Below are 19026 nucleotides of genomic sequence, written 5' to 3' on the forward strand. Positions count from 1 at the left end.
CATTCATTGTGCTAGTCTTGAGAAATGTAACTTGCCCTTTCCAATGTGCATAGACATTGAGATTTTAAAGCCCGGGGGGCCAGACAAATATATTGCTGTACATACGCATGACCAAAAAAACGTGTTGAAAGGGTTATTTTTCAGTTTTGCGTGCGGGCCACATGCACTCGTGAAGGGTATCCAAAAAACACCAATTTAAAAAAAGGGTGGTTTTGAAAGACTGGTCAAATTGTCAATCACGGGGTCAAACCTATTTAGGTTATTTTTTTTCCAAAGTAATTATTTCTAAGACTAGCCAAATGTGTTTAGGTATTTTTTCCCCCAAGATTTTTCTCTGGAGTCGTATATTCTGGCGTCAACTTGTTTCGGGGCCAATTATGTAAATAAAGCCCGCGAAAAACTTGTTTAGGGGAATATTTTGCACAGTTGGTCCAATATCCACAGTCCATATAACTTTTTGGCTAATTGGACTAAGTGTTAATAGTGCAAAATGAATGAAATGGATATTAGATCAACTGGTCATTAGACGAAGTGATGATTGATCAAATGGTTAATGGACCCGATGGTTGTTAGACAAAATGTTGATGGATGGAATGGCATTAGACCAGATGAAAGTAGACCATGTGGACGAGTTGGCAGTAGATGAATTGGCAGTTTCCCCAGGAACCTACATGGTGGCATCTGTAGCATGTTCATGTATCATTTCAAAGATGTCCCTGACTTTTCATCCCTGTTCTCGATGTCAAATAAGCAAGTCCTGCATGGCTACATCACCCTGTAAACATAATAGATACAAATGATCTTTGCAATCCGGGGCCGGCCTGTTTCATGAAACTTGTTGTAATAACAAATTTCATTAACAGTTAAAAGCTACTGAAATCCTTCAATCTCATTGGATGATAGTAAATTTGTTATAGAAACTGATCATTTTCTTATTATAACAAGTGTGTATGAAACTTGACCCAGGTTTGACAATCTGTATATAGAGTGCCATAGACTTATATTTATAATTAACTGAAAAATTCATTTGTTTCAGGTTCTGAGAGCAAAGTTGGCACAGTTGGTAAAGTGTCTGCCCGTTGAACCTAAGATCGTGGGTTCGAGTCCACCCCGGGCGGATGACTGAAGCCAGTGCAATGTGTGTAAACGTCTCTCCCATGTTTCATAGATGCAGGCTATGTTACAGTGGAAAACACTTTGTCCCTCTGATAGGACGTTAACTTATTCCAATCTGGTCACAAACTTTCTGCATGCTCTTCTAAGTGCAGTTTCTTCTGATTCTAGTCTTTACTTTCCAATGAAGAAATTGATTAATGATTGGTCTCTATTTAAGCATAATTTTTTTCCGACAGCGGTTGCTATGGAAAGTTTGACCTGATAGCTCATTTGAATACAAAACTGATTTTTTGAAACTTTCCTGTATTTCATTACATTTTCTAATTGTAAAAGATTTATCATTAATATGTGAAATTATTTTGTAAAAAAAGTTGATTGCTGCTGCTTATTTCATTAAATTTTAAGAAGTTCATGAATTTGGTGATACATATATGTCTTCAGTAAACTCATGAATTATGGATGCTTTTAGAATGATTCAGTCAGTTAAAATAAAACAAACAAACACAATACTATACAGTACTTCACTATAGATACGTGTATCTGTTACAGTTTCACACTTTTTATGAGGAAAAATTGTCAAATTTGTAAATATGCACTCATAAATACAGAGAACTGCTGCATGAAATTTGAAACACCTATTCTTTTGCATGAGACTACACATTATGCTACTGCATTCAAAATGTTGCCATCTATAAGGCTTCATTTTTCAATTGTTTGAGATATACATGTCAAATATTTACACCAATATAACCACCTATAATTGAAATTTCCTTTTAAAAAATCTGCATGTTTGGATTTTTTTTGCATGAAGCATGAATGTAATACACCTGTATCACAGCACTTCCCATATCATATTTTGTATTTTTGATTATGTAAGCATGTATATATTTGAATGAAAATTTGGGGAGGGAGGGGGCAGGATAAACCTGTGCATGTTAAACTTTTAGAGTATCTGATTGTTATCTCCACCTTCGATGTAGATTATCTTGCTATTTTTATTTCTTGTTGATTAATAGTATATTGTCATAGTAAACACATGTTTCATAAGATAGACATGATATAATACCCCTTTAGACAGAACTCCAAAAGTGACATTAAATAGGACTTTTTCCTAAAAATATGATTTTTTGTTAACTTGTAAGAAAGATGATTTTGTTTAATATGTTTTTCGTAATTTAAATGAAAAATAGGATTTTATGAATGAAAATTGGATAAGGAAAAAAAAATTGTTACGATTAAGGTTGGCAGCTGTCCCCCTCCCCCACATATTTTGTCCCGAATCCTTAGTGACTCTTGTAATTTGTACTTGCTGTTTTGACAGTTTTAACCCCCTCTTACCCCTGTGTACATGTAGTTTTGGCCCTTTGGCTGCCAGGCTCTCTATGTCCATCCACCTCTCTTCCATTAGTGCACCATACCCCCTGTTCTATCTCCCTCCACCAGGGTGACCAGATTTGGACAGTTCAAATACAGGACGCTTCGAGGTCAGATCAGTGGCGTGATGAGGTCAATATTTTCAGAGGGCTTAGAAAGGCATATGGGGAAAATTTCTAAACAGCTGCAGAAAGCAGAAAATTTCGACCTTATTTAGAATTGGACTTTGTGATAGATTTTGACAGAATATTAAAAAGAAAATGTCATAATATTTCACCCCTTTTTCTTTCTTCCCACTATGCATATGAGAGAGGAAAAATGCAATTCTTGAATAGTTTCAAATAAATGTGTTCAAAATGGTGAAATATGGGACAAAACAGCGTCCCGGGCAGGGTCCTACGGAACCTGGGACAAAGTACTGAAATACGGGACGTCTGGTCACCCTGCCCTCAATATTCCACTATGATGGTAATAATTTACATGTATGTACGTGTTAGTGTAACTTGTCAATGTTTGTCTCTATCCTCCCATTCTCCCCCTCTCTCTCTCTCCATCTCTCTTTCTCTGTAGATATCTGAAGTGGAACCAGTCTTTCAGCTCCCTCTGTTGAATGAGGATACCTTCTCAACGGATCTTTGATAAATAAAGACAAATGATTTAAATTGAAAATATCATAAGTAGGATGAAAGTTTAATGATTTTTAAAAAATATGATAATTATTTTGCCCCAGATGGGTGTTTCTTGAAAGTTGTCAGCACTGACTAAATTGTCAGTGCTATTTTAGTGAAATCCTTGCTTTTGATTGGCTGAGAAGCACTGGCCTCTGACTGTTACTATGGTAACTGTCGGAGAAAGACAAAATGTCAGTTCTGACAACTATCATGATACAGTCCCCAGGTCTACTGAATGGCTGAATTGTATGTTGTCTCCTTATGAAAGCTTATAAGATTTTTTTTTAGGCTAAATAGAATTCTGATTTTAATGTGTACAAAATATATCAATGAGGTCAAAATGTATTTCTAACCAGGTAAATTCTATTCAGAAGAAATTGAATATTGTTAATGTAGGTCCTTTACGAAGGAATGGATACTTAATTTTTTTTAAATATATACGACGGCAGTACTCTTGATGGTTTCATACAAAATCAATTCTTTTAATGCAACATACTTGTGTAGTCATAAAAAAACTGAGAAAACCATATTTTCCATACTGTAAAAAGTAATATATGTAATCTTTGCCTTCTGATAATTGTTAATTCTTCCAAAATCTTAAATAGCATTTATCTTAAAATTTATGTATAATTACATGTATGCTTTAAACAAAATTTATATTTTATACAAATAACTTTTAAAATAATATGCCTTTTTTTTCATTTGTGAAGTGAAGGATTATTTGATAGTGCAAGCCTGACACATTTTATTCAATTATACAAATATTCTGCAAAGGCTAATAATTTGTAGGTTAATCAATAATGTTGTACTTATAGAATTGATTTCATTATTTTGAAATATATGTTATCTTTGTGACATCATCATTCTCTTACCCTCTGTATTTCTTTCTTTTCCTTATTCTCATTTCTCTCTATTTTTTCATATCATTGTACACTTGACTTGGAACTAATAAATACAAGCTTTAACTTTCTTGTTGTCTCGTTGCATGTTTATTACACGGTGTATTTCAATGCATAGATTGAGCTTTTATTCTATTTTATGAGAATGTGCAATGTATGCATCTTGAAAAGTGGGCTTGAAGAAAGCTATTAACATACATAAAATGTTGACATGTTGAATAAATAATAAATTGCATTCATTTTTCTTTCAAATTGCATGAATGACTTTCCTAGAAGTCGTTACTAGTATAATTAATGATGGTCATGAAACATTGTCATTAATTGTGTATGAGCACAATAACCGGCCATTAATTTAGCCCAAGGCATAGATTAACCAATAGCCAGTGATGAGCGGTCATTAATAAAAAGCATAGTAACTGGTTGTAACTGGTTACGAGGATGGTTTATCAAATGACAAGGATTCACGTCACTGTCTTTAATATTAAGACATGTATCAATACACATCATTTTGGGGGGGGGTATTAGAATAATTGTCCGCATTTTTTACACTTAAAACGGTCCAAATGTGCTCGGCTGCGCCTTGGGCAAGTTGTAACCGTTCCAGGCATTCGTTTGTATCATTATTGCCTTCTTTACTCTGTCCCTTTTGAACATGTTGAAAGAGAGTCCTCTTACTCTCTCATGCCCCCCTTCTCTTTTGTGCTTCTCCCTCTCTCTTTCTTCTCTCTATTCCTTACTATCATAATTTGCCTCTCCTGCTAACATTCCCTTACAGACCCATATTCTCAAACAAGGTTTCAATTGTACCATGGTACAAAACCACAGACTATACAGATTTTAAAACTTAATTATGCTTATTTCATCGTGTACACAAAGTTAAATGCAATTAAATGCGTGCTTTCGGCAAAGTGTGCTTAAAATGAAGCGTGTTCATGAAATTAATCAGCATAGTCCATGGTTTTGTACCATGGTACAATTGAAACCTCTTGAGAAATACGGGCCTATCTGTGCCTTATTTTATATGCCTTTTTCTCTTTTTATCACTCTCTGTGTCTCTTATTCAAATCAGTGCTGTTTTGTTCACACTCTTGCCTCCCATATTCAACATTTTTCCCTTTGTATTACTACTCCGATATTTCATGCACATATCCTTATTGTACCATTATCACCCTAAAATTACCTAGAAATAAACCGCTGGAGACTTGAGCCTACATATGAGCTGGGGTCTATGTAAAATGCTTGTGAAAACACAATCGGCCAATCTCCCACGGGTTATTACATTTTTTACAATAGTACATCCAACTAATTACACCTAGCAAATTGCAAAACAATTCAATGTTTATTACATTTTATAGATTTTTTTTGATACAATATGAACAAATATCTAATAATACATCATATAAGCTCTGATAGCAATTCCCACATTGGAACTCTAGGCATAATCATACACCACATTGCTTGAATGCCACATTGCTTGAGCAGCAAATGCCATAAAGGCGACAAATAATCCTATTATCACATATCCAACATTTTGAAGCATTAAATTTTCAGGAGAGTGAAAAAAAAATGTGACTGCCAGACCACTATATCAAATTGAAGTTTATCCATTGGCATGGTAAAGTGACTTCATTTTTTTTTTAATTAAGAGCTAAGACCTGAAAAAATAATTTTCTCCTAATTTGAGGTACAAGGTCATGTCACCAAAGAGATGGTTAGCGACGATGTGCATCTCTCAGATCACGTGGCAAGTGGCAGTGCTTGCTTATTCCATTTCAACAAGGATCTTTCTTCCTGACATAATAATAATACATAAGTCGGTAAGTGTGCCATTCCAAAATAGAAGCACTTCAACGAGTTGTAGGACGTGTGGAAGATGCATATCATTACCATATCATCCAGTGTCCATCAGATTAACGAGGAAAAGGAATGAGATAGAAAACCAATTATATATCCCATGATGGTGAAAGTTAAAAGTAATAAGCCAAACTTTGGTTTCTATAATTACAGTTTAACTATCCAAAAGTTCCCTTAGACACATAATTGCCTTTTGTAAAAGATTCTTTGAGACTAGACTATGGAACACACAAGTTATTTACCTGCTCTGAGTCAAATTTCTGTGAGGTTGATTAGTTTCCTATGGTTCCAAGAGAAAAAACTGAAGTTTTCAGTATTTTTAGGGGCTTAATTAAATAAAAAGTTACTGGTGCATCAAAAGCTTTCTTGGTTTAGCTTTGAGAGCTGCTTTCATTTCATCAACTGGTTTGTTCCATTTTGCTGGGGGCATGGGGGATACCAAACATTCTCCTGACAGGTGGACTTCTTAGTAGATCAAAAGGCTTTCTTGGCATATCGGGCTTTGAGAGCTGCTTTCATCTCATCGACTGGTCTCTTCATTTCGCTGGGTGCATGGGGGATACCTAACATTCTCCTGACAGGAGGACTTCTTAAGAGTGCTAGCTGACCTAATCCACATAGACTGGAGGCCAACCAGTAGAAACTCACCGCCTGCAACAAAAGAAGATAATCACAGATGTTGAATATTATTGTTAAAATACATAGCGGAATGCCTATGGTGGTCTCAGCTACAACATGCTATTTGCATACTGGTCAACCTCAAATATATCATATTTCTTATCCAATACTCCTGGGGCCAGTCTAACAAAGAGTTGCGATTGATCCGATCAATCGCAAATATGGAAAGTCAACATATAAAATGCATGTTTATTTTAAAAAATTCTAGATATGAATGTATATCCATAAATTCATTGATTTCTTGACAATTTGGTGTGTTCTCCTTTGTTTACAAAGGACAGTTTGCACATTTCCCGTGAAAAATTATGACACTGATGGATTTCCATCGAGTCACGATTGATTGGATCAATAAATCTCTTTGTAAAACGGGGACCAGAACAGTTGTCACAGAAATAGGAATACACAGGTAAAAAAGCAATTTTCTTTTCCCCAAAATAAGAATATTCCTATTTTACGAAGAACAGTTGGCAGTCATGTATTTGTTTTTCTTTGATTATGTGACCTGGAAATTGTATCGCATGATCTTATTGATATTTCATACCCATTCTACACAAGTTTCATGTATACAATGACCGCTGCGCCTTGTCACCTTTGACCTTGTGACAGTGTTCACATAACGATTATATCTTTCACATGATATCCACTCTCAGTCGTTGAATGATGTTGTTTCTTGTCTCATCGCTATCAAAAACTGTGTAAAATTCCACTTTTTACAAATGGGAGGTGTAACGGAGTGATTTACAGCTGTATTTTGATGCTTGGAGAAGCTTATATTGCTGAAAAGGTAACTGTCATTTGTTGATTCTGCCAAGTCTTGCCTCGGTTGTAATTGTAGGCCTCACTTTCGTGCTGCAGTGTTCGTTTGTGTGTGTCCCATCTACTCACTTTCATGTCTGTTGTTCCCGATTCTGCAGTGCTTGCTCAAGTTAGGCCTATGTTAGATCTACTATTGATTTTGCTCCATTTATTAACTTACACGCCTTCTAACTCATCGTGAACAATGCCAAACAAAACCACCAAAACTCTTGTAAGGGAACTGATGCAGGATGATGAATTGTTAGCAATGATTAAAGAAGCTGTAGCAGAAGCAATTGAAACTAAACTGGATGAATTCTTCAACCGATTGCATCAACAAGAAGGGGTGATCTTTGATCTACAGAAAAAGATTGATGACTCAGAGAGAGAACTCAACACTCTGAAAGCTAGTGCTGAATCTTCCAACAACCGAATCAAGATATTGCAGGACCAGGTAAATGATTTAGAGCAGTACTCACGTAGAAACATAATTCGCATCTTTGGAGTCCCGGAGGTCAAGAATGAGAACACCGATGATCAGGTTCTACATATCGCAAACGAGAAACTTGGTTTACACCTCGATCGTATGGATATTGACCGCAGTCACCGTGTTCGACAACGGAATCCGTCCCCCCTTGGTGCAAAGAAAAGACCACCTGCAATCATTGTAAAACTGTCTTCATATAAACATCGTCAATCCTTTCTTCTAAACAGGAAAAAGCTCAAGGATCAGAAAACGGGCATCTCCATCTATGAAGATCTCTCTGAAAGAAACAGATCTCTCCTGTGGGATGCATTTACATATATGAAGAAGGATGATAGCAAGATAGCATCAGCATGGTCGATGGATGGCAGGATCATGGTCTCTGTAAAATCAACGAATGGTACTAGAACTGTGAAGAAGCAGATTCACTGTAAAAATGACCTTGAGAATTTGTAATGTTCATTCTATAGTTATGCCATGCACATGCATGGACTCTCTTTTCTTCCTGAATTTTCTCTCTATTGGCTCGTCTTCTTCCTTGTGATGACATGGCTCATTCCTTGATTCTCAGTGTTGACATGCACTTGTATGTATAAGAGTTATGTGTATACTCTTTTATAGACCTAGTATTCACATGGATTTGCTGATATTCTCATGTAATATTTCAGCATAATGTGAACCTACATGTAGGCTATATTTGTTACATTGCCTTGAATTGAAATTGTATCGCTCATTCTGTAGTTATACCATGTGCATGTACCTCCTCTTCTTTATCTTCTGCTTTTTCTATCTTCTTTTCCTTTCTCTTAATTTATTGCTCACTTGGCTTACCTTCTAAATTCTTAGGTTTTCACTGTTAATGTTACTTTTGTATGCATTATATATGTAGGGCCTACATGTACTCTGAGTACATGTACAGTTTCAGAGTGTTGGTTCGTTTATACATGTTAATACACTGTAGATGTTCATGTACTGGTATTACATGTTATTTGTATACTCTCATTTGCATACCTCTATATTTATATATGTATACCAGCCAGTATATTGTTAAATGCCTGTAGGGAAAATAAATTTCATTGAATGGAAATGTAACTTTTCATTAATCTTCTTTTCCTCTTCTACACAATTTTCTCTTCTCCTTCTTTCTTGCTGCTTTGGCTTTCTTCCTTCATCCTATTTCTCACTGTTTCATTACTGTGAATAAATATGCCATTACACCAATTCAGCTTAATGTATATATCGTATTGAACAATCTTCTCCTAGTGTTCCGATTGTTGTATTTTATTGTCTGTTGCCATGCCGTTTGTATGTTGGATAACCACATATACCCTATATATTCTTTTTATTGTAAATATATATTGTATTAAAGTTTTGATTACTCCTGTAATTTTTTTCCACCATTTTGTTCCTTGGTGATTGTTGTTGATATTTTCTAGCTTCTTTTTTGTATCTGTTTGTTTTTCTTTAAATGGCTCGCCCAAATTGTGTTTTGAATTATCTAAATGAAATTGATATAGATAATCTGCAAGAATATGTAAATCCAGCTGATTTTGTAAGTGACCACGGTCCTCTACATGCAGAAGCCTATTACACTCCTTCCGAATTCAATAATTTTTTGTCAAATACTTACTCTTCTGAAACAGTTACTAGCAAGTTATCTTGCATTCATGTCAACTGTAGAAGCTTATGTCGTAACTTTGATAATTTGTCTTTATTTATTAGTTCTCTTTCAATCCAACCGTCTGTAATTGGTATATCTGAAACATGGATTAATGATCAGTCAACCCTATCCTTGTATAATCTTGATAACTATGAATTCATTAATAATAGCAGGAAGACTAGACGTGGTGGAGGTGTTGGTGTTTTTATTCGATCAGACATTAGCTTTAAACGTCGATATGATCTTGATGTAAATGATGATTACACTGAAAGTATTTTTATTGAAATTTGTAGTAATAAATCCTCTGTATTGATTGGTGTTATTTATAGGCCTCCGGGTTACCACACAGATGATTTTTTTTCATTTCTCATAAATTTGTTTGGAATTGTAAATAGAGAAAAAAATATCTTATATATAATTGGTGACTTTAACATTAATTTGCTGAATGTTGGTAAAGTACAGAGTGTAACTGACTTTGTTGATTTACTCATGCTTCACTCTATGATTCCTCTTATAAAATATCCAACTCGTGTCACTCCTCATTCTGTTTCTGTAATAGACAATATTATAACTAACGACACTTGCTCTTTACGTTCAGGAATACTTATTTCTGATATTTCTGACCATTTTCCAGTTTATTGCATTTCTGATTCTGACCTTCTATGTACAGAATCTGATATTACATATGTTAAAAGACTTATAAATGAAAATAGTATGTTCGAATTCGTTAATCTATTGCAGTCAAAAAAATGGTCATATGATTGTGATGATGATGTTGATAAAAACTACAATAGTTTTTTAAGGGATTTCTCTGATGTTTATGATAATTGTTTCCCAATTAAATGTAGTTATAGCAAATCTAATAGGAGTGTTAAACCATGGTTTACTAATGAATTACGAAAAATGTCTAAGAAAAAATGTCGTATGTATAAAATGTTTATTAAAAATCCTACACAGTATAGGAAAGATGTTTATAAGAGACACCGTAATAAAGTTACTAATGCAATCATTCTTGCCAAAAAACAATATTATGAAAAACGGTTACATGACTCTGATGGTGACATAAAGAAAACATGGGATGTTCTAAACCATGCCCTTGGGAAGAAATATAAAAAATCCTTCTGTAAAAAAATAATGTACAACAATGAAATAATTTCAGATAAAAAACAAATTTGTGAAAAAATAAATGAATACTTTGTAAACATTGGATATGACTTGAATCGTTCGTTTGACAATTGTAAAGATGACTACCATTATACATATATACAGAGGAATAGTGAAACTGCATATTTTAAACCTATCACTTGTAAAGAAATTATAGAAATTGTTGATAAACTTAAATCTAACACAAGTGCCGGTTTTGATGGAATTAATGTTAAAGTTGTGAAGCGTGTAATACATCTAATTGTTAACCCATTATGTGCAATATTTAATCAGTGTTTTCAACAGGGAATTTTTCCTGATAAAATGAAATTAGCAAGAGTTACGCCAGTTTTCAAAAATGGTACACCTGAATTAATGACCAATTATCGTCCAATATCTGTTTTAACAATATTTTCAAAAATACTTGAGAGGTGTATTTATAATCGTCTATATAATTTCATATCTATGTGCAATATTATTAGCAGTAACCAATATGGTTTTAGAGCAGGTCATTCTACTTCGTCTGCACTGGTTAACTTTATCCATAAGGTTGTAAATTCAATAGATAATGGAGAGATAATGATTGGGTTATTTTTAGACTTATCAAAGGCTTTTGATACTTTAGATCATCGCATACTGTTAAATAAACTGAATTTATATGGGATAAGGGGAATAACACTAAAACTTTTTGAAAGCTATCTTTCAAATCGGAAGCAAATGGTAACAATTAATAATGAACAGTCTTGCTTTCAACATATCAGATGTGGTGTACCGCAAGGTTCCATATTGGGCCCGCTTTTATTTCTATTATATATTAATGATATTTCAAATGTTTCTAATTCTTTACAATGCATTCTTTTTGCTGATGATACCAGTATTTTTCTTTCAAACAAAGACCTACAGACGCTTCAGTCAAGATTCAACAAAGAAATCAATGTAATTTCTCAATGGTTATATGAAAATAAGTTAACAATTAATATTAAGAAAACTAGTTTTATGGTCTTTTCAAATAAAAAGTGTAATACTGACGATATCGTTATAAACCTTTGTAAATCTCAAATCATCCAGGTGTCTTCTTTAAAATTTCTTGGTGTAATAATTGATAATAAATTGAAATGGACTGATCACGTTAATCTTATTTGTAATACTCTATCTAAAAATATCGGTGTTATGTATAAACTTAAAAACTTTCCTAAGACCATCTTAAAGATGATATATCATTCAATTATACTTCCATATTTATATTATAATATCATTGTATGGGGTAACTCATCTGCTGCCTCCATAGATAGGATTATTAAATTACAAAAACGTGCAGTTAGAATTATTGACCATGCCACATTTCTTGCCCATACTTCATCCATATTTTCTTCACTAAAAATAATGCGTTTCAATGATTTGTATATGTATCAGATTGGAATTTTCATGTATCTATGTCATAAACAATTTCTCCCAGACTCATTACTTACATACTTTAACTTAAATCGTGATATTCATAAATATAGTACTAGGAGTGCTTCTGATTTTCATCCTCCTCTTATACGTACATCTTTTTCTAAAAAATCTGTTATTTATCAAGGACCAGTCATTTGGAATTCTCTACCATCTTCACTCAAGGAGGTTCAATCTTTTAATTTATTTAAGAAGAGATCCAAAGAAATCATTCTTGCTAATTATCATTCGCTGTGAGTTATTTTTCTAAATTTGTTTTATTTAGCTCTTGCCCCCCCCCCCCCCATTTGTTCTGTTTTGTATTTCCTTGTATTATTTTGTCTCAGGTACTTTAACAACATTTATTATATTTGTAAGGTCGGCCGTTATAAGGGTCTTTTCCTTTCTGGCTGCATCCTGCCAAGCATTTTATTTATTGTACCAATGTAAATATTGTATTTTATGTATGTGTATTATGTTATTGTATTTTAATGCTTTGGTCAAATAAATTGAATTGAATTGAATTGAATTTGGACACAAGACTCTACTTATAACAATATTATATGTATAATCCAAATTGCATACCCATATTTGTGCTGATTTCTCATATGGTTCTTTGGTAAAGGGTAAGGAGATTGCCTTCCCAAAACTATATATCATACATCTATCAGTGGGAGGAGATAACAAAGTACTATTTCATAACTTCCATATTCTGATTGAATAGAATCAAATATAAACTTGGAAAATGTTAGGGTATTGAAAAATATCTGATACAAAGGGGGGGGGGGATTCCTTGCCCATTTCTGATACATGACTGACATCTGAAATAATTTGATCAAAGAAGTAGATCTGAAGTATAGACCTTACCAAAGAAAAGAAAATCAACAAGGGGCACATAATTATATTACTTTATGTCTCAACATCAAAGTAATTCAAGTAAGTGAAGAAAAGAAACCGTGTTACGCTGGACTTTTTGGACACACAAAACAAACGAAGTAGTTACCGATGGTAGCATAGCAGCAGCTGGTACAGAACAGATGGCCACTATCCTGAAGGTATTCTGGAGATAGTGCTGGGTTCTCGTTAATGGACCTCTCCTCAGTGACCATAGCTATCAGGTTTACCAGAAACCAATTTAAAGAAAGAAATGGGATGATATCATCATTGTGGTGAGAATATTTCAAATCAAAGGCAAAAGGAAATAATTGCAGCAAAGAATTATTTCAGATCCAGATCTGGTACATCAACTCATCTTTGTGAAATCATGAAATCTTTAGCTGAAAACTGATAATTCTGATGATAGCTAACACATAAAGGCACATGTGATACAGTGCATTAATATCGTGTGGAAACATACCCAACATTTTATGGAATTCCATGCTTATTTTGCCCATTTCTTTGCAATTACACATTTTATCCGGAACCAATTGTCACACTCGGTGGTCATTTGAACTTTAAACCCTCTTTACACTAAGTAAATTCTATCTCGTGCACAGGATAATCTCACAATAGGAAGGTATTGTGAGTGAGATTCCAAGACTGCCAGGATTTTTCATTAACTTTACCCTATACTGTCCCTTGTAAACTGCAATGGGAAATGAATTGCAATTAGACTCCAACATGAAAACATCGCACAGTCTCAAGTACAAAAAAAAAATTTAAGAATCGTTTCAGATTCTCATTTTACAGGGCCCTTTCCATATTTTTTTCAATAAATCGTGAATACTAAATGTATGTTTATCATATCTTAAATGATGCAACCTGATTCCTTAAGTGCAAGTTTGTCATAGAATATTCATATTCTGTTTATTGAAAAGCTTTACGAAACAACTAACTGAATACATCAATTACCTCAACTAAGGTGACATTAACAAGCCCGAGAAGAATTGCTAAAGTGAGATCAGTCTGCATGAGGTCTGCAAACCAAAGGACGCCCTCACTGGCCAAGGCCGGTAGGACATCAACGTCGAGCTCTGGGGAAAATCAAAATATATGACAAACAACAGAAATATCAAACGATGTTGATTTTAACATTCTCCATGTGTCACCGTGGTCAAATTGCAAGATCAGGGTCCTGTCTTTTAAAGAGTTACGATTGATCCAATCAACCACAACTATGGAAAGCCAGCAACGTCAACATCTAAAATGTATGTTTGTTCAAGATATTTTCTTGTTGTGATGTATAATCATATATTCATTGTTTTCTTGAAAACTCAGTGTGCTTCTCTTTGTTTACGAAGGACGTTGTTCAAATTTCCTGGAGAAAAAAAATTATAACATTGTTGGATATCCATAGAGTTTAAGATGATCAGATCACTCGTAACTCTTTGTAAGACGAGCCCAGTTATCAATTTTCTTTATTTTAGAAGCATGCATTTGAGAATTGCTTTTGAATTTATTGAGAACTGTGTTTAGTTGCAACTCTTCTTAAACAGCCCCAGAATACACAAATATCACCAAAAATCATTAGACCACTTGCAATAAATATGTATCTAATATTTCATTGCACATTGAACAGTTTCTAAGTACATGTATTCAGTGACCTCTGTAACCATGACACTTGACTCTGTGATCCATAATTCTAAAGATATTGCTGGCCACTTGCAAGTATTTAATAAATAATGACACTTTTGTATATATTAAGTAAGAAACATGTTTTACATAGAATATAGCACTTTGTGGTCTAATATATTTGTAACTTCAAAACCAACTACACCACACAAATATGCTCTCAAAACTTGCAAAAATGTGTGAAATGTTGTAGGGGCAGATTCTACCCCCCCCCCCCCCCTACCATTGGATGTCTGGTATTGAGAAGCAAAACAGTTCTTAGTTCTCTTGAGCATGAATCCAGAATTCAAGAAAACAATGACAACTTTTCAACCATACAGATTTTGGCACTAAACTTGTCTAACAAACCATAGTCACACCAATGTGAATTAATTCAAAGTTCAGAAATGGGATTTATCACAATCAAAAGGCATCGATTTACCTGTTGAGAAAAGTTCTGGGTATTTCCCTGTCATCTGACCAATGGAGGTTGTCATGCATGACCACACACCAGCCTGCCAGAAGGGGAGGTAAGAAAGCTTGTAAGAACTGCAGTGGTTGCGATAGTGGACGTTACTGACCAGCATTCGGACCTGTAGAGAAAGAAGGAAAGTAAGTATTGAACCAGTTTGGCTGATGGCAGTTGTGTACGACCACAGACCAGCCTGCCAATGGGGTACTAGTATATAGGGAAGCTTGTATGAGCTGCATCAGTTGTGGTAGTGGACATTAATAATAATAATAGGCATATTGCACCATCTATCTGGAAATAATCTAATCCGAGGCACATTGTTATTATAAATTATTACCATGGCTTCAGCTCAAGCAGCCTTCCAGCACTCAGTATCCTGCCGGGTACCAATTCACCTCACCTGGGTTGAGTGCAGCACAATGTGGGTAGATTTCTTGCTGAAGGAAAACACATCATGGCTGGATCCACATCCCTCTGATTGAGAGACAAGAGTCATAACCACTAGACCAGGATGCCCTCGGACATGACGTCCATTACTGACCAGTGAACCTGGACAGACTGAATATAAATAAGAATTTAATAATAAAATAAAACTTACCTCATTAGTAAAGACCTTAGCCATATGCCTCTGAGACCAGCCTTTTTCCTTGGCGAGTATGGCTAGCTGCTGCTTGATCTGCTCGACATAGGCATTGATCATCGGCTGAGCATTCTCAATCCTTGCGAAAATCATCTGCTGCCACACGGCAAAGGGAAAGACAACCACCCCTCTCAACAGAATGGTTGTGGCCAGAATAGTCAGCCACCAGGGCAGTCCAGCATTGTCGTGGATGTACTCCAGCAGCTCGTAGCATTTTTCTGTAGGGGTGGGGACGTATATGCTTGATGTGGCCTCCTCCCCTCCGGAAATCGTGATTCCGAAGGAGCGTGTCGATGTGTACAAGGGAAATAAGTTTACTGGTGACTGTTTTGCAGTGATTCCTAGTATTTGCTTAGTGCTGATTTGTAAATGGGTACGTCCATGTTGATGGTTTACATTGCAAGTTTGCAGAACATGTGAAGGGAAAGTTCTTCTGCTAGATTGGCTTAATGTTCTGATGTGAATCTTGGAAGACTTCTCCTCTCTCCTTATATGACACTGACTGCATGGATGAACTAACCTAGCATACAGCATGCGACCTGAACTTGCTAAATGGGAAACCTAGATATGAAGATATCAAAATATACCAAAATATTTAGAATTCTTTTTTTCTTCTTCATTTGAGAGGGATGCTAAGATGTATTTTTATGAAAAAAAGCAGTACTTTTGACTTCAAATAAGTACTACATTTTTTTCAGTTATAGCATTGCATAGTATCCAAATTCACCATCATCATCACTTTATCCTCATTATCATCTTCATCTAGAATTATGAAAGTATAAAGAACAGTTTGGCATCATCATTATCACAATAGATCAATTCTAGTCATTGCATATACCGGGTATTTCCAGGCATTCAGGTAAAATAGCAAACAAAAAACTGCCAATGGTACCATCCATTACCAACAATGTTTCATTGTTTGTCAGGGGAGGGGGGGTGTTGGTGTGCTTATATTTTTCCTAACTCTCTTTCCTTTGTTCTTAAACAAAAGCCTTCTTCATAGACTCACCTGGGAGCAGACCACAGGAATTCTCATTCCTAGTTGTGTTGATATCAAATACATGGTAAAATTATTTTACATTTTTCTTCATAACTTCGCTGGACCCTGAATAAAATGAATTAAAATGAAGAAAAAAAATATGACTTTCATATCAATCACAAAGGAACGTAAAGGAAATAGTACCAGTCACCATTATTTGACTACCTGTTTACCTGTTTCCCAGAAAACAATGGATTCAGTGGACCAAACAGGTAAACAGGTAAGCAAAGAATGCTGACTGGTAGTGAACCTTAATTCTTTACTTTCAGCTTCATTGTACAGTATAAAAGTTTGCACAAAAGAAGTACTAATTTTCATTACACATAACTGCAGTGAGCTCCCTCTAAATGAAGCTTTTGAGGAACAAAATAGAGATATAAATGAAGCGCATCACTGAAGCTTCGTTGTTAGAAGGAAAAACATGTAATGCATATGTGTGCAAAATATTATAAGTTCATAAAACATTCTAAAGTGCACATGGGACTTTAACCATTCATGTGGTAGTGCCTTCACATATTCATGTACCTATTTCCTAAGAGCTAAAACAAGGTTGCCAATGTCTTTCCAGTAAAATTTGATTTTTTGCTTATTTCTCTTGATCTTGGAGATAAATGCTTGTTATCTACATGTAGCAAAGAAAGTTTCAACTATTAATGCCTTGGCCCAAAACTAAATAAAATTCTTTTATTTTTTTTTTAATAATAAAAGTGGGCAACATTCTTTACTTTCCATCCATAGAGGGCCTCACAAAAATATGCTTAATTTCTTTCTTTTTTTATAATTTTCCTAAGTGTCCCGGTGAATAAGAAATGATAATATTCCAAGATTAGAATGAAAAACAGATAATAAATTAATGGAATTGAGCATTTTTTTATTTTACATTAAAAAAGTGATATTTAAAGACATTTTTGGAGTGTATGTTGTATTTTGCATATACACTGCACAGACAGGGTGGTTGCGGACTGCAAACATACTGTACCCAACAACTGGAGAATCACGAGTGTAGTGTGGTGTGAATGTATTCAAATTCTGATAGGAGTTATTGTTATGCTAATGAGCCCTGCCCAGAACATACAAGTAGATGCAATGCCTCAAGTGCACCAAGTCTATGTTACTTTGCTATGGCAAGACTTGATGAGTTTGAGTGATGCATCTGGCCAGACAGGAGTTCATTCCCATTACCGGCCCATGCAATATCTTAGCACACATTTAAGTTAAGGATATCACAATTCTGTGATAAAGTAATTCAAATTGCGAAGCACCTCAATCCCAGGAGATGGCACATCCATTGTCCAAAATTAGTATGCTAACTATTGGTGTCGATGAATAGAAAAATCAGCTGATATGGGTAGCTGATTACTCACCTGTTCATTTATTTTTACTTCAACGTGCATGGCGCAAAATATGCACAGATAGGGATACACACAAACAAAAATGGGAACATCCTTAAAAAATTCATTAAGATATCTTTTTTTCACGAAAAATACTCATTTCCGTACAGTTGCAATTTGTTTCTTATTAATTAGTAAATTTTCGTGTTCATCAGATCGCCTCTCTGCAAAATGGCCAAATCACCAATTTTGAAATTGAGGATTATAATATTCGGGTCCCAAACTGAGGTCAGGATGTTTGCCTCCTTTCCTTGGCTTTAGTAATTGTTCCCCTTCTTCCTCTCCATTATAATTGAATCTCAATTTATATCATTCCTATTACGCATCATGCCTAAATTTAGCTTTACACGTTGTTTCAAATATTTGCAAACTGGACTTCAAACCATCGCATTCGACATAGGCCCAACATGAAAACCAGCACACGGGACTGAAATGACAAATTTGCATGATTTTGTTTATTTGAAACCAAAACAAAAAGTGCAACATACTCACTGGATTATACGATACAATGTGAATGAATACAACCTGCATGATTTTTTTAGGATTATCTTACCTTGCACTAAACTACACAGTAATATCATGGATTTCCACGGTCATTTGATAACTTAGTTGTGCAAATCAACATGCAAAATTTGAGCTAATGTGAGATTCGAGCCACATCAGTCCCACGTGTGTATAATAGTGCTGCTATAGTTAGCGACTCTAATATTTCGCTCCTCGTAATTCGCTCCGGTTTGCCTGCCTGTTCGCACTGATGAGACGCTGGGCAGACATTACTGGATATTGAAATTGGACTGGAAAAAAGTGATTAAAAACTTTCACAAGAAAG

The 19026-nt window shown here is 34.9% G+C and overlaps 2 protein-coding genes across 2 annotated transcripts in view; one reads left to right on the top strand and one right to left on the bottom strand.

The window, feature by feature from the left end:
• The window catches only part of LOC121432026 (PH and SEC7 domain-containing protein 1-like), a 99003-nt gene extending 95856 nt beyond the window's left edge, over positions 1-3147 (top strand). The window contains exon 13 of the mRNA XM_041629838.1: positions 3061-3147. Coding sequence (XP_041485772.1) covers positions 3061-3129 — 69 coding nt within the window. The 3' untranslated portion in view covers positions 3130-3147. The remainder of the gene's footprint in view (positions 1-3060) is intronic.
• A 3094-nt stretch (positions 3148-6241) lies between these two features.
• Positions 6242-19022, bottom strand: LOC121431746 (cytochrome c oxidase assembly protein COX18, mitochondrial-like). The gene is made up of 7 exons (XM_041629438.1): positions 18751-19022; positions 16777-16872; positions 15726-16328; positions 15098-15248; positions 13957-14078; positions 13109-13216; positions 6242-6565 (listed from the first exon to the last, which is right to left on the bottom strand). Exons 2-7 carry the CDS (start codon positions 16828-16830, stop codon positions 6389-6391), a joined length of 1215 nt encoding a protein of 404 aa, XP_041485372.1. The 5' UTR covers positions 16831-16872; positions 18751-19022; the 3' UTR covers positions 6242-6388.
• Between the last annotated feature and the right edge of the window lie 4 nt (positions 19023-19026).

The sequence above is a fragment of the Lytechinus variegatus genome, chromosome 18, assembly GCF_018143015.1.
Source record: "Lytechinus variegatus isolate NC3 chromosome 18, Lvar_3.0, whole genome shotgun sequence".
NCBI classification, from domain to species: domain Eukaryota; kingdom Metazoa; phylum Echinodermata; class Echinoidea; order Temnopleuroida; family Toxopneustidae; genus Lytechinus; species Lytechinus variegatus.